The sequence below is a fragment of the Xiphophorus maculatus genome, chromosome 16 (genome assembly GCF_002775205.1).
Source record: "Xiphophorus maculatus strain JP 163 A chromosome 16, X_maculatus-5.0-male, whole genome shotgun sequence".
In the NCBI taxonomy this organism is placed as follows: Eukaryota; Metazoa; Chordata; class Actinopteri; order Cyprinodontiformes; family Poeciliidae; genus Xiphophorus; species Xiphophorus maculatus.
Genome location: NC_036458.1, coordinates 9,866,432 through 9,881,938, shown reverse-complemented (window position 1 = coordinate 9,881,938; position 15,507 = coordinate 9,866,432). Strand labels below are relative to the sequence as shown.

The following is a 15,507-nucleotide window of genomic DNA, read 5'->3' as shown; positions in this document are numbered from 1 at the left end:
TTATATATATATATAATATTTTTAAAACACCAAACGTATAAATGTTCATCCACTGATCTCAGAAAGCTTAGAGAAATTGTAAAGTAAAGCTAGTTTATTATTATTTTTTTCCTAATATTTAAGTCCGTTATCAATACTTATGTTCCTTTGCTGCTTCGGAGATTTAGCCCAGAATCAAGACGATTGAGAATATTATCAAAGCCACAACAGATTTATTTGTCATAGCCTACAAGAGGATATCAGCATAAAGTTATTGCTTAACTGTGCCCTTGTAAGTATTGATCTAACCCTAAACACATATTCAAACGATCCTCCCCAACACTTATCAATAGGCTCGTATTATTGCTCATCTTCTCTCATCATCTTCCGCACCTTCTCCCTCCCACCGTCTGTGTCCATCTCCTCCCTCCGCTCCCTTTTTACTCCACAACCCAGAGCGACGCGGCTGTCGGAGAAATCGGGAGACACAATAGACCGTATTTGTGGGGCATCATGATGTTGGAATTTTTTTCCGTAAGCAAACAGTGAAGTAGCTCATGTGGACGATCCATATAGGCGCTTCTGTTGAGTCACACCCGATCTGGAGGTTTCGCTGGATTTAAATGTTGCCAACCGAGATTTCAGGAGGAGTGTGTTTCACCTCAAGGTAAGACTCCGAGATCCAGGAACAGGTTGTCGGAGAAAGCAGCATGGTGAGATGCAAAAGTTGTACTTGAGTCAATCTTTCTTTTTCTAAAGCAAAGCGCTCTGGGTGGGATGCTTTTTCACTGTAAATGAGCAGGATAAAATGATAATTTCGCTGATTTTTTATTTATTTATTAAAATTTTTTTGTATAGTGAGAATGGATAAAGTGCTGAAATTGATACTATTTTTCTTCTATCAGCTATTTCTCATATATTCCTCATCCTGGATTTTGTCCACATTTATGTTATGCGGTCATAACTGACCTACTTTTTTATGATTGAGGGGGGAAAACAAATGAATGAGTTGGATAGCTCAAATAAAATTATTATTATTATTATTATTATTATTATTACTTTCACTACTCAAACAATGCTTGACGGTAATGTTATGTGACGGTTTCATTTAAATTGCTAAATGGGCCGAATGAAACCTACGTTTTATTGACTGGTTGGAAATAATAAAACAAAACAGGATTTCAAGCTTTCACAACCCATTGAGTGGCAATCAATTCATCATTTTATTGAAGCCCCACAACAAAAATCCCCAATCAGAATAAGTACATTTGCATAATTTATTTGCATAGTCTGATTATTTTGTGAAAGAACGGCCCAAATATTTCTTTCATGTGTTTTAAAAGTAAATGTATTATAATAACCGTTATTGGAGTTTGAACTATTATAAGAAGGAATTTCAGACGGTCTGATATTCCAGACAAGACCTAATATTTCAATTAATCTTGTTTTTAGCTTTTGAAAAATTTGCTAAACTATTTAAAGTCCTTTATGTTGTTCTGAATACGCTTTCTGAACAAATTAGATTGAAAAAAAAAATCCAAGTTGCATTTTTTTATATATATACACGTAGAGACTTTGCTTAGAATGGGGTTTTTTTTAAACCAAAATATGTCTGGTACAATACGATTTAAAAAACAAATTTAAGATTTTGGTTGCCATTAAAAGCCTATATGACGTTTAAACTGAATTTACGTTCAATGTTTAAAGGAATACGCATGTTTTTAGTAACATTTAAAATAGAAATGAAGGAGAAGGAAAAATAAAAATAATGTTTTTTGCATGTTCTTTTTTTTATTATTTTTTCGTTGTTTCAATAAAACCTAAACACTGTAGCCTTCGAAATAAAATTAACATTTTAAAAGTGGCTAATACAATGTAGGCGTGTCAGGGCTGGATGAGGAATCTGAGGCTCATGCTGAACTACTGGGATGTTTGAATCGAAAACTAACATTTGATGTTCAAGTTTGATTCGTTGACTTTTGCAAATATATATATGTCTTTATATATATTTATTTTTTGTTATTTTTGTCATTAAATTTTCCTGCATTTAAAGACGTCGACCTAGTCCAGTGTAATAGTTTTTGAAAATTCAATTTAATATTTATTAACTATGCATCAGTGCCGCATGAAAGAAAAAAACATGGACGGATGCTTAATTTTCCATCTTTGGCTCACGTGTTCTCGTGGTTTCCTTCGGTGTTTGAATGTCCTGCGATGATTTCTTCGATATTGTGTGATTTTGTGTCTTTAGCGATCACACTGAGGGAAGGAGAGAAGGAATGAAAACTGAAGAGAACCAGCAGTCCTGTTTGCAACAGCCTCCGTCCTCTACGCCTTTTGGTGAGTTCTGTGTTGCAATACTCAGATGAACGGGGTTTTATGAGCAGCTTTTTAAAATAAAAAATATCTACAATGAAATATTTTTGAAAGCTTGACATATGACAATTTCTAAATATAGAAAAGAGTGAGCTAAATTCACCCCAGGGTTAAGTACATATAAGAACACTTTAAGATTTAATTTGTGCTGGTTTTGAGATTTAAAAAAAAAAAAAAAAAAAAAGTCGCAAGCGCAGTGTCAAAGGGATCTATGATGTTACTTATGTCACGCAATACCACATCATTTTAAAGAAATTTGAATCACTTTAAATACGATTTGTATCAAAAGTCTGTGTAACCTTTTTGCTTTTCGAACATCAAAAGGGATATTCCCATTTTTTCCTTATCGGGAGAAAGAACAGTTGGCTTGCGCCAGATGATAGGCTTAAGATTTTTTTTTTTTTAATTTATATATCAGAACTAGTTCTGGCCTTTTCGCTGTAACTGTGGCAGTGATATGCTCCCATCAGGTCCAGATTTCAGAGGAGGAGGAGAAGTGTGCGCGGGCTGCGAGTCTCCCATCGCCGACCGCTTCCTGTTGCGCGTGAACGAGCGGTCCTGGCACGAGACCTGCGTCAAGTGCGCCGTCTGTCTGAGCGCACTCACCGGGACCTGTTACTGCAGGGACCGTCTGCTGTACTGCAAGCATGACTATGAAAAGTAAGACGCATTTCTCAACAAATTAAGAAGAGAAAAATCAATTTCCTAACAAAGCGTTCTTTTTAAAAAATACTGTGTTCCTTATTCTTTGGAAACGGTCCCCATGCAAATGTGCACTAAGTGTTTTTATTTATTTATTTATTTTATTTTATTGACTTCAGGTGTGTTTTGATTTACATATTGCCTACCGTTTTCTCGTGTAATCTCTGACGTTGAGTGTCAAAACCCGGTGCAAATGAGACAATGTGCTCAGGTTAGCATTAAGGTAGGATTTGAGGTTAAGTCGAAGGGAGGGTTCATAGAGGCTGTGCATAATCAGTGGAAGTCGGTGCAAAGGGAGCAGGGATAGTTGCACTAGCTGAGGAAGAAGAAAGAACAACATAAAAATGTCACATTAACCTGTGCTGTAGGTTTGGTTAATTGCTGTCTCGGTTTTGTTTTGTCAGAAAAATGCTTCCAGTATGTTTTGCAACCAATAAGAAAAAGTACTTTTTGTTTACTGTTTTCAAAGCAAAACACATGATTAATGAGAAAACTCTACAAAAGGTCTGAACTTCTGCACTCTCGCCATCTTTAGAAAATCCTGTAATTAAGCTGTTCCATAAGTCCCATAAGTCAATTATTCTAAACAAGTGCACCAAAGCCACAGGTCAAAACTACACATGCAATAATGGAATCATTCAAGCTGTTTGGAAATTTTACATTTCATTTAAGTTAAAACTGAAACTGACACTATCAGAGTGTATGTGGGATACACATAGGTATTTAGCTACATATAATAATTAGATGCATTCAAACCTTTGCCCAGTTTAAAGATCATAGCCTTTTGTGAAGAAAAAAATAGAATTTTTTTATTTTATCAATGCTTCTATCAGTATCAATGCGTTTCACAATTATTAATTTATTTGCAACAGCAAATTAATTTTGTCTAAACCTTGTGTACGTAGGCAACAATTTGCCTATCCAAATCAAATTTCTGCTAAATGTATAATAAAAAATTCCTAAATTTACACAACCTTATTTGCCTCGACAAACTTTTTGAATAAAGTACAATGTTATACCAAAGTGTAAAATAGTTTTAAAAAACAGCAGCTGGTGAAATGCACGGCATATTGTTTGCTGATTCAGCTTTAGGAATACTTTCATGGTCATTTCCTTTAGTTTTTTTTATTTATTTTTTTGGTCAATGCTAGTCCGTGTGCGTCTGCAGAGGAAGCTCCTGCTTGGACAGCTTAAAGAAAAGCCTGGAGCTTGTTATCATTGTTTTGAAATGTGTTAGACGGCATCCAGCAGCATAGACTCTCCCACTGTACCTGGCATCTGGAGGAGAGAGGGTGAGAAAGAAGAAGATCAAAGCCCCATTGTGTGACGTTCATCTGTAAAAATGAGTGGGAAAGTACAGACAAAACTACATATGAGTCATGATTATCAGTGATGGAATGAAAAAGGCAATTTGATTTCCTTGTGTAATGAATATAATTTCAGATTCATATCAACAGTAAGTGCTTAATTCGTCACAGCGTTGTTTTAGTTGTCTATGCATATGCTGTGTTGCCTTGTTGTGTGAGGTGGTGCCAGACTTGGCACACAGTAATGTCTGTGACCTTCAGCAGATCAGCAACAATGTCTCCTTGTTTTCCCTGCAGACTGTCCATCAGCGCCTTACACTACACACTCCCCCATCTAAAGCAGGTGTGTGTATTGCAACAGAGAAGGTTGTCCAGGAATTTGGATCATGCATAAGAACTTTAGAGGAATTCACACAATTATTAGCACAGGATTTTTATTTTTTTTTCCCTTTAGGCTTTTTACGTGAGACTCAGTTTCAGTAGTGCTCCATCTGCGTCAGGAAAGATAATTTGCTTGATGTTGATACAGACTTATGAGTTATATTTGCATGTTTGGAATTACATAAATAATATTCAGATTATTTATCCTAATTTAACATTCTTATTGAGTCAGCATCTTACAAACTTTACAAGATTTTTATGCTCATATCTGGCTGGATTACGTCATTGAGCACAAACACATGCAAAAGCTCCGGCTCCTTCACAGTATACAGTCCCCCATGAAGGACATCCTCACGTACTCTTTTCCTCGTAATCTATGAGGAAAACATTGTTTATTTTCTTTAGAACTCAACTTGCATGTGGAAGGATGAAAGTAGTAGACCAGATTTAGAATTACTAGGTCGGGATGAAAAAGTAAGCATGTCAGGAAACAACAATTCACATTAGAAAAGCAATCTTACATTGAAATATGAGTCCATCTCCCACACAATGCATCTCAGCGTAACTGCCTGAAGGCGAAACCTAATTCAGCATTTGCATATTTAATATTTTTGAAGGACTCCCTCTCTAATTATTCTAAGATAGTTGCTTTAAATGTGAATGTAAGGCTTCGGCACAACAGTGGAAATATTTAGATGAAATTAATAATCAGGTTTAACAGCTCGGGCACATCACTGAAGTATGAAAATAGTTTCTATTCCATGTTGTATTCATAAACATTTTCCTACTTATTTTTGGTGTAGACAGTAAAAAAAATCCTTTCAAGCTGATCGGTTTGGAAAACTATAGTAAATAACATCGATAGATCAAATTAAGGCAGGATGATGGGAAACAACGTACTTTAACCTTAAGATGTAACGATTTTGTCACAATAAGACTGCTGTCTGGCAATGCAGAACCTAGAAAACTCTTCTATAAAACCAAAAAAGCAGCTTTAACCAAGTGGGAGACTGGTGCAGATACTAACTAATGCCATGCAATGTGGGTTGGGAGGCACAGAGATGTTTAAATGTTTAATATTGTCTGCTATTTAAAATATATGTAATTATATACTGCACATAACTATACTATGAACAATCTAAACAGAGTTGTGCTGAGTGTGTGTTTTTTTTGTGAACTCCTGAGTCTGAATCCAGGGATAGCAAATATATTTCATCTTCCGTTCTACACCTCCACCCTATCAGCCATCCCTCTCCCTGTCTCTTGATCCATTACCTCATTCATCACTGTCTCCTTTGTAATAATATTTCTGTATACCAAACCTCATTTCCTTCTTGTTGAGATTGATAGCAGTGATGACACCAAACAGTTTATCTCCCCATTTATCCCTTGTTTTCTCTTAATCGCCCCACCACCCGAACCACAGTCGCTGCCTTGTGTCTCAGGGGGCGAAAGGGAAGAAATTGTGGTGAGACTGATTGGGTTCTGTGCTAATTATTGAAATCTCTGGCTGTCAGGATGACAAATCTGACTGTGTGTTGCTGTGAAACACTAGCACAAAATTATGTAATATGTCAAACAGATCACGAAGGTTTATTTCTGTCGGCCTCCACAATAATTATTGAACAAAAATCAGATACTTTTAAATGATTTTTAAATGTGTTTAGAAACAAACATTTAGCTAAAAACACTTTTATTTGTTATTTTCAGCAGCCCATAACTATAATCCATTTTTAAAAACTCAAGTAGTTTTAATGTTGGTATTAAAAAACAAATATGTTTAAATACATGAATCATCCAATTATCCGAAACTAAATCTCTTATTAATCAATGTACTAAAAACTAGTGAGACAAATAGAACTGATTTTATTGTAATAAATAAAAAACAAAAAAAAGTTAATGTTCTTATTGAATGTGATTCAATGGGTAAATAATGCTTTGACATGTCAGAACTGCAATGTTTGCAGATGTGGATAAATTTATTATTATTGCTAATAAAGATGGTTAAAATGCCTGAAAAAAGTTGGGATGGGTCTTTAAAAAAACTCATGCAAATCTTTTGCAACAAAAGAAAAAAAAACTGAGCCTCAATATTTGGTAACTTCAGCAATTCCTTAAAATAAATGTTAAATGATATCACTTGTACTTTTCTTAAGCTGACCAGCTTAAAGTATCTTTCTCTTTCCTTGGGCTATAAATATGGCATGATATATGTAGACGTCCAATTCTGTCAGCCAATGGCCACACAGGCGGACAAGGATGCATATTTATCTTTCCATGCACTGTGATGCACTGGGAAGTAAAACCACGTTTGGAAAACAGTACAGACATCTTGAGGGTCACCAAGTCTCCATAACAAGTTTTAGACATTAGCTGCATGACAAGAACTTTTTGAAAGGCCTGTCGGGAAAGGACCCTTCTAGCTCATCAACACAAACAATAAACATGTACTGGAACTGTGAGCTTTGGTTAGAAAAATCCTCAATTGAGCTTTTCAGCATCAATCATTGTAGGTGGGTTTGGTCTGACACAAATGGTAAATTTCTATGTATGGTGAACCCCCTATGATACTGTGGGCCTGTTTCTTCAAAGACACTGAAAACCTTGTTAATCTTGCATGGTTTTTTCCTGCCATTAAACCAAAAATGGGTTATTTGGCCAACACATATCCCCTCATAAACACAAAAAGGTTCAAAAAATAAACCTTCTTTCATCGTCATCTCAGTCCCTAGATGTAAATCCAAAAGAAAACATGTAGATTAAGTAAATTAGAAGAAATCATAAGAGAAGAACCATGTTTTATTTAATCTAGGAGCTGTGTGGAATGAAGAATGGTTAAAGATCCCTTTCTCTAAATTTTGCAGACTTGTGAAATGTAGGGGAAGAGAAAGTTCTATCCTGTTGGCAAAGGGGGGTAATGCAAAGTTTCAGCCATACTTGTGCCACTTAAAATTTTGCTGAAGGAAAATATTTCTCCCTAATAAAATAAATGTGCTACAATTAAAATGTGGTGTTTTTAAACTTTATTAAGAGAATAAAGAGAAAGCTACTGCAAAAGTAAAAAAAAAAAAAGTGTCTGCGCACACCATTACATATATTTTTTCAAAAAATCTGTTCACATATATATAAACTCATGTCAAGGGATCGAAATATTACATTCATAATTTTCATGCACCACAATGCTTTTTCCTGAGCAAAATGAGCAGTTCAAAAGATGATGGTTGGATGTTTGCCAAAAGAAAACAAAATGGGGATGAGCGAGTTTGATGTCTCTTTGTTTTGTATTGGTGATGTGCTGTTGACTATCAGTTCTAATAAAAATGAGTAAAAGAACATATAGCAAAACTTAAAGTGATCAAGAACAGGTTCAAAATGGGACAAACAGAGAAAAGAGGAAATATCTGAGAGTTTTAGAGAGAAAGGGCATACTGATGAGCTGATTTTTATCTGGTATATTGTGTGTTAGTGTATGTGGGCGTGCTCGTGTGTGTGTGTGTTTATGTCTGTGGGAGGGGTCGTAAGTTTGGTATTGCCACTGTTTTTGCATAATGTGAGATGAGACCCCATCATCTTTCCTCCCCCACAACAATTTTATAACAGACAGCTAATAAATGTTTCATGGCAGAACAAGCTGCTCGCTTCAGCTTTATTAAATCTGAGATAATAAAAGCAGAGAGGGAGAAGGAAAAAAGAGTGAGAATAGGGGGTTGCATCAGAGAGAGGGAGAGATAGAGAGATTGGCATAGACTTTTCTCTAACCAGTCTGCTGTATCTTCTGTTTCTGAGGTAACGGACCCCACTGTCCCCCACCAGCCCCTCCCTGCTGCTTCCCGCTCCGCCAGAGTCAAACAGGAAATGAGAAACGGGCAGACAGGATATTGCGTTCTGGTGGCCTGGGGATTAACTGTTTTATCTAAACTAACACACACCCTATCACTCACGCTCACAAACACACATCTACATCCTGACACATAGCATTCATTCTTGATCAAAGACACACAAACCTACATAGAAACACATTTCATGCAAACCATGCATGTCACAGAGGCTTTTGGTGACTTTTTTAATATTTTAAAAATCAATTCTGCTCTCTAATACACTTGCAGTTTTACTATTGTGAACAATTTTTAATGAGACTATATAACTATATGTGAGGTTTTGGTTTTGGAAAGCAGTCATTAGCAAACTACTGATATTAAAGGTTGACGTGTTAAGCAAATGACAGCATCTGTCGCTGTTTTATTGTTGTATGTTTGCACTCATTCACCTTATCTGTGTTTACACCACAGTTATCTCTGTGTTTAAGTTTATGCTTGAGTGCATAAGGTGGTATCTATCTATCTATCTATCTATCTATCTATCTATCTATCTATCTATCTATCTATCTATCTATCTATCTATCTATCTATCTATCTATCTATCTATCTATCTATCTATCTATCTATCTATCTATCTATCTATCTATCTATCTATCTATCTATCTATCTATCTATGGATAGATATATAGCTATATATATATACACATATATGTATGCGTGTGTGTATGTGTGGGCATGTGTGTGTGTGTGGGTGCGTGTGTGTGTGTGAATAGAGGGAGAGATAGCAGATATATCCACATATTTATTGACATAGAGATATATAGATATATCGCTATATCCATACGCACGCACACGCACACACACACACACACACCCACGCACAAAACCGTATGTGTGAGAGTGGTGGCTGGGTAGCAAGTATCGTGGGGAATGCTGGGAGATTTTAATAACACAGAAGCAGCGCAGGGAGATTTAATAAAAGGAGATGATGTGATTACTGAACCCTGGCTCTGAGCCATTTTGCTCCACAGAGCAATATCCGCCAAAAGTGTGCACGCATATGTGTATACACACACATACACCTGCGCGCATACACGCGCACATACCTAAGGAATAAAAACAAAATGCAACTTAAAAGTAAGATTGATGCATATGATTTGTTCTTTTTTCCTGTATCTCCTCAATCCTTTTGTTATACCTTAATTTTCAGGGAGTGCCAGTTATGTGTCACATGTTGCTGTCAATAAGTTTGCAGGAATCAAAATGTAGCACATCAGGACCTAAGTGTATCATATTCTGAGAGTAAATAACAGTCCAGGTGTTTGAAATGAATGACAACCTCTCTTTTCAAGGCATTTAAGTACCACTGCACCCAAACCAAGAATAATTTAAATACAGTTTAACCAAACCAATAGCTGTATAAATATTAATCATGACAACACAGGGATGAACTAAACTGTAACAGCTCTAAGACGCATACATATTTATGAAATGAGTGTATTTCAGTCCAGACAGTGTTAAACTTGTCGGAGCTCACAGGCTAAACAATGCCACATGACACAGCTTAAGGGAGATGGCAGAGATTCTGGTTGTATGCCTTGGATCTAGAGAAATACAAAGAGGAAACACGTGATGATGTCAGAACTCTACGAATGCAGCACGTCTCTGTCTTTCTGAATTTGATCTTTTAATCTTTGAGCTCTAACCTTCTAACCCTCAATAGTCTCAAAAATCCATTGCATTGCACATGAAATTCCCTTTTTTGAATCTTGAACAAAACAAAGTCTTGACTGACGTACACTTGTATTCCTTTCTGTATGCATTGACCTGCAGTAATGTACAAGCTGACATTGTGTTTTCCCACAAAATAGCTTACAGTTTAATAGGCATTATTAATCATTACTTCAGATTCTCAAACAGATGAATTATAAATGCTCAGAAAATTGTAACATGTTTGCATAAATATGGTGAAGCTAAATTTAGGCTGCCTCAAGTGCATGGTTGCCCTCTCTTGTGTTTATTGTGATTTTGGTAAGCTGCCCCCCAAACATGACCATGTGCGAATGATACTTCTATTAGAGGGATTAGACTGATCTACTTACAGACCCCCCTCTGTGGCAGTTACCCCAAGTTGCCTTCATGTGCCATGTTGAGTAAATTCCTATCGTGCTGTGTACACATTGATTAGGGAGTGTGGGAGTTAACCACACACATCATCCGTCTTATGTCAAGCAGCCCTGACAATTCTGTTCTGTTGAGCATTGTCCACAGTGAAAGAAACTATTTAAGATACTGAAGTGCCTATTCAGATGTAGAATGAGCCTGCGCAAAAACCACACTGATGGGTTATTCTTTGTAGAATATGCTTGTGATACCACTGACTACCACAGCATGTTTGCCAATTTACAGATGAATTGTCTGTCTGGAGTGCATTGCATCGTTTTAATGAGAAAGTAGGTTTAAAAACAGTAAAACATAAGACACACAATTAGGCTATTGGGTTGACAACAGGTAGCCTACTTTTGTTTTTGGTATCAAGTTTGAGACACTGTCATTTGGGGAATTTGGGGAGAGCGTTTGGCAGATGGATTGAGAAAGATTAGCTGCAGCAGCTGCGTTTGGGACAGAATCACAGATTAGAAGCTCTAATGTGCAGACCTGGCTCTGTCTTTGCACTCCAGATTTGGGCAACAACACCTTACTCTCACTCATTCTGGGAAGGTCATTACTCAGCCTTCATTTCCTCCTCACTTCATTCCCTCCCTTTTCATTCTCTCTCCTTTCCTAACAAGATCTGTGTTTTGTTGTGATGCTATTTCGGTATCCACGAGTCTTGACTGATTCTAGATCTCTTCTGCTCTTGAGTTCCTCATTCTTCAAAAGTGATACTGATGTTCTTGTGGATTAAAACTATGACCTTGCTGGAGTTATTTTAAACCAACAGCACGATAATAGGTGTTGCATTTAAGTAAGTAAGTAAGGCAGTTGTTGCATGACCTAATGTTGGTTTGCATGCATGTGTATGTGTGGGCTAGTACCTGTGTTTGTGTGTGTGTTTTGTGTGCATAAGTGAGAGGAGAGAGATTAACCCCATGCTATCACCAATCCCTGGTTATGAGTTTACAGCGTCTGTCTGGCCATCTCACTGTTTAAACAACAATCTAATTAATCCTGTCTTTATTAGTTTCAGTGAACTGGGGAGGCAGGCTTGGAGGGCATGAGGGAAAACTGGGAATGCTGGCAGAAAAGGCTGAGGGAGGGGGAGGAAACCAAGTGCAAGAACAGGGATTTGGGAGGAATTTAAAGTCAGAGTCTTGGGCCCTGTGAATGTAAATAGGCACTGGAAGTAATTGTGAAGCATGAGAGCAATTGAAAGGTTATAACATCACAGAGGGGGAGAAATAGAGGAACAAAAGAAAAATAGAAAAATAAATGGATCCAACAAAGAGTATTTTAGGAGTAATTTACAGAGTAGCCTATGTATTTTTAAGATTATGGTTTGTATAAGGTTACCTGGAATGTAACAAGTTCTCAACATTTAAGGCTTGTGCTCGAAAATGCAGTAGATTATCAACTAACTACTGCCACCTGCTGTCATTAGAGAGAAACCAAAGCACAAAACTGTTGGGAACAATTGTTACTCATCTTAACAGATGTTCACCTTGTTGCTCAGTGAATTGAGTAATGCCTGTACAGTCTTTAATTAAGAGGCTTCACTCATCTACATGTTAATTGTAGTCGAGGGTAAATGTATTAGAGAACCTTGTTTATATCTTCAAATTTAATTGCCTTAACTGCCTTTCTGCTTTCAGACATAAACCAATCTGAACACATATGGGCATGTTTCTCTGCTTCTCTCTACTTTCAGGCTCTTTATAAGGAAGTGCAGCGCTTGCCTGCAGGTCATTGGACGCTCTGAGCTGATAATGCGTGTGCTGGGCCAGGTATACCACCTGGGCTGCTTCAGCTGCTGCGAGTGTGAACGCCGACTGCAGAGAGGTGATGAGTTTGTGTTGAAAGAAGGCCAGCTGCTCTGCCGCATGGACTATGAAAAGGAGAGGGAAATGCTTGCTGCTATTAGTCCTGCTCCAACTGAATCAGGTGCAGTGTTTGATGGAATACTGTTTAACTTGTGCCACATCGAATGGAAGTCACAAAAGAACGCATTTCTTCGGAATATTCTGATAACTCTTCTTTGTAAACACGTAGCATAATCATATTGTACCAAATAACCAAGTAACATGATGAGGAAAATAAGATTTCAAGCTTGTGTCGGATCACTAATAAGAGTAATTGTAAAGAGATTATCCAAATAGTGATACACCACAAAACTGCCTTGCTGAGCACATTGCACAGGGGTTTAAGTTTGAGCTTTGTCAACACTTTGTCTTATTCAGTGAAAAGTGAGGACGAAGATGGTGGGGGAGGATCTGGCAGTGGGAAAGGTGGTGATGAAGGCAAAGAGCACAAGCGTTCAAAACGACCACGCACCATCTTGACCACACAGCAGCGGCGAGCTTTCAAGGCCTCTTTTGAAGTATCGGCCAAGCCATGCCGAAAGGTGGGTGAATCAGCCTCTTATCAGTGAAAATACATGCCAAACAAACCTCGACTTTCCCTTCAGAGTTCATTGTTTTTTCCTCGGTTGTCTGATAATGCAATGAAAAACTCTAACCTGTAGGTGAGGGAAACACTGGCTGCAGAGACTGGCCTGACAGTGCGAGTTGTACAGGTGTGGTTTCAAAACCAGAGAGCTAAGGTCAGACTATCTTTCTTGAAGATATGTTCTATCACTTTATATGTTAACACCCTTATTAAATTCTTACAGTATCCTATTTTGCGCCCTAGATGAAAAAGATAGCTCGCAGACAGCAGCAACAGCAGCAGCAGCAGCAGGAACAAGAACAACTGGGAGGGACCAGGAGAGGGCCTAGCAGAGGGGGCCGTCAAAGCAATGATGACAGTGAGGGTAAGAGAAAGATTTAGAAGAAGGCAGACAAAAAAATGAAGTATTTAAAATGAACCTCTACCTTTCCAGATGGATCTAGTACCCATGGAATGGATAGCATTCTAGGATATCCGTCTTTGCCACGTCAGCAGCTACTTTCTCTGGACCCCAACATTTACAGTGGAGAGCCATTTCGACATGGTCTGACACCTCCTCAACTAAACAGTGAGCAGATCCACTCCTATGGTAAGACGCACTGATAAAGCCTCAAGTTGGATGTACATTTTCATTCTTTAAAGTCATTTCTGACACCCTTCTTTTTTAGTATAACTGAAAAAGACAAATGTTGACCACATATATTTGGATTCTCTTTCTCTTTGCTGCAGACTCAGAGACGGTCTTCCATGACTTGGACAGCGATGGAAGCCTCAGTCACCTTGGTGACTGTCTCTTGGCAACAGGAGAAGCCGGTCTCCTGGCAGGACGAGTAGGAAACCCCATCGACCGTCTGTACTCCATGCAGAACTCGTACTTCACCTCCTGACGCTTAAAAACTCTCATCTTTACCCCACCTGTTCCACCTTTCACCCCTGAGAAGCAACCTGCCTATGGGACTATTTTCAATTAAACTGGCTACCGCCAATCATATTCCTGAGCTTTTACTGCTGGAAAACATCTTCACAAGTCAGACGGTCATAACATCACTCTGCTGATTAGCATAATGTCCTCTCGTGCTTTCCTGAATAAGAATCATATGCTGGAACTACAGGCACTGTAAATTTCCATGATAATGGCCTTCTATTTTTTCCATCATATTTATGCCATACTCGGTGAGAATATTTCACTTCACTTTCAAACTGAAAGACAATAACCACACATCGATCATTACATATAAATAAGTTACAGAATTTTAATGAATCAAGTCAAGTTAAATGTATGTAGGGGTTGTGGTAGTTTTAAACATTTGGGGTTCTAAATGCTATTAGTACATTGGTGAACTTTCTTTGTTCTATCTGGATTAATTTTTATCGGTGTGTGTGACTGGCTGCAGCATATACAAGAGTATATGTATGGGACTACAGTTTTGCTCTCAGGTTAGTGTGTATGTTTGTGAGACCTGAGTGTAATCTCAGGAAATTGTGCTGGATAGAATGACACCTTTAAATCCCCTAATATTTCTAATTGTATGCTTTTTGACAAATGACAGCTAAAAAAGTGGACCAAAAATAAATTACTTTTGCATTTAGAAAATAGATGACCTTCCAGTGTCATTTGAAAAGCCTTAAGTGGAAACAGGGTTGTATAAGTGCTCATTACTTTACTTTACGCTTTTATATCATCAATAAAATTTTAGTGTAGTAAATTACAACCAAAAGGTCTACAATGCCCAAATCTTAGGTCTTCAAGTCCACAATGATGAATTCCAATTGTAAATGTGAATACAACTGTGTCACACATAATTGTTGCAATCAGTTTCTGTAATAATTTCCTTTGTCAAAAATATCCTAATAGATACTGTTGGGTAGACATTTTGTACCTTCTGTGATAATCAGCAAATATTTAAACTATAGCATGATATTTGTGTGCCACAAAGTAGATCTATAGAAATAGAATCCAATTTTATTTTGGATAGCAAGTGCTGCTGAAAGGATCGGAGCAGACTCATCCTGTGGCATCCTTTAGCACAAAAAAGAATTAGGGTGATACCCATCTCATTTAAATGTCAGTGATCTGACGAAGCCTGGGGTACTCTTAAGAAATTGTTTGATTCTAATAATACATGGCGTTTTTACTGTGATATTAATGTGAATGTAACTTATTTGTGTGGTACTAGATGACATTTTATCTATTTTGTTCAGTGACAGCAAGGTGATGTGCTTTGAATTTAATGTTCATGTATCTTCAACCCAATCTGCGGTTTTACCTTTACAGTAAAACTGCCTTATTTGTCCTTAATACAATAAATAATGAAAGACTTACCAATTGCTCATGTGAC

The 15,507-nt window shown here is 37.4% G+C and overlaps 1 protein-coding gene across 2 annotated transcripts; it reads left to right on the top strand.

Moving 5' to 3' along the window:
- The first annotated feature begins 250 nt into the window (after window positions 1–250).
- Window positions 251–15,490, top strand: LOC102233913 (LIM homeobox transcription factor 1-alpha-like). Of its 2 annotated transcripts, XM_023348810.1 has the most exons (10): window positions 251–271; window positions 436–646; window positions 2,231–2,319; window positions 2,826–3,015; window positions 12,432–12,664; window positions 12,961–13,124; window positions 13,245–13,322; window positions 13,412–13,532; window positions 13,602–13,757; window positions 13,898–15,490. In XM_023348810.1, exons 2-10 carry the CDS (start codon window positions 603–605, stop codon window positions 14,053–14,055), a joined length of 1,233 nt encoding a protein of 410 aa, XP_023204578.1. In that variant the 5' UTR covers window positions 251–271; window positions 436–602; the 3' UTR covers window positions 14,056–15,490. The 2 variants fall into 2 exon arrangements, with proteins under 2 accessions (XP_023204578.1, XP_023204577.1); XM_023348809.1 differs by lacking the exon at window positions 251–271 and having other exon boundaries at window positions 429–646.
- The last annotated feature ends 17 nt before the right edge of the window (window positions 15,491–15,507 follow it).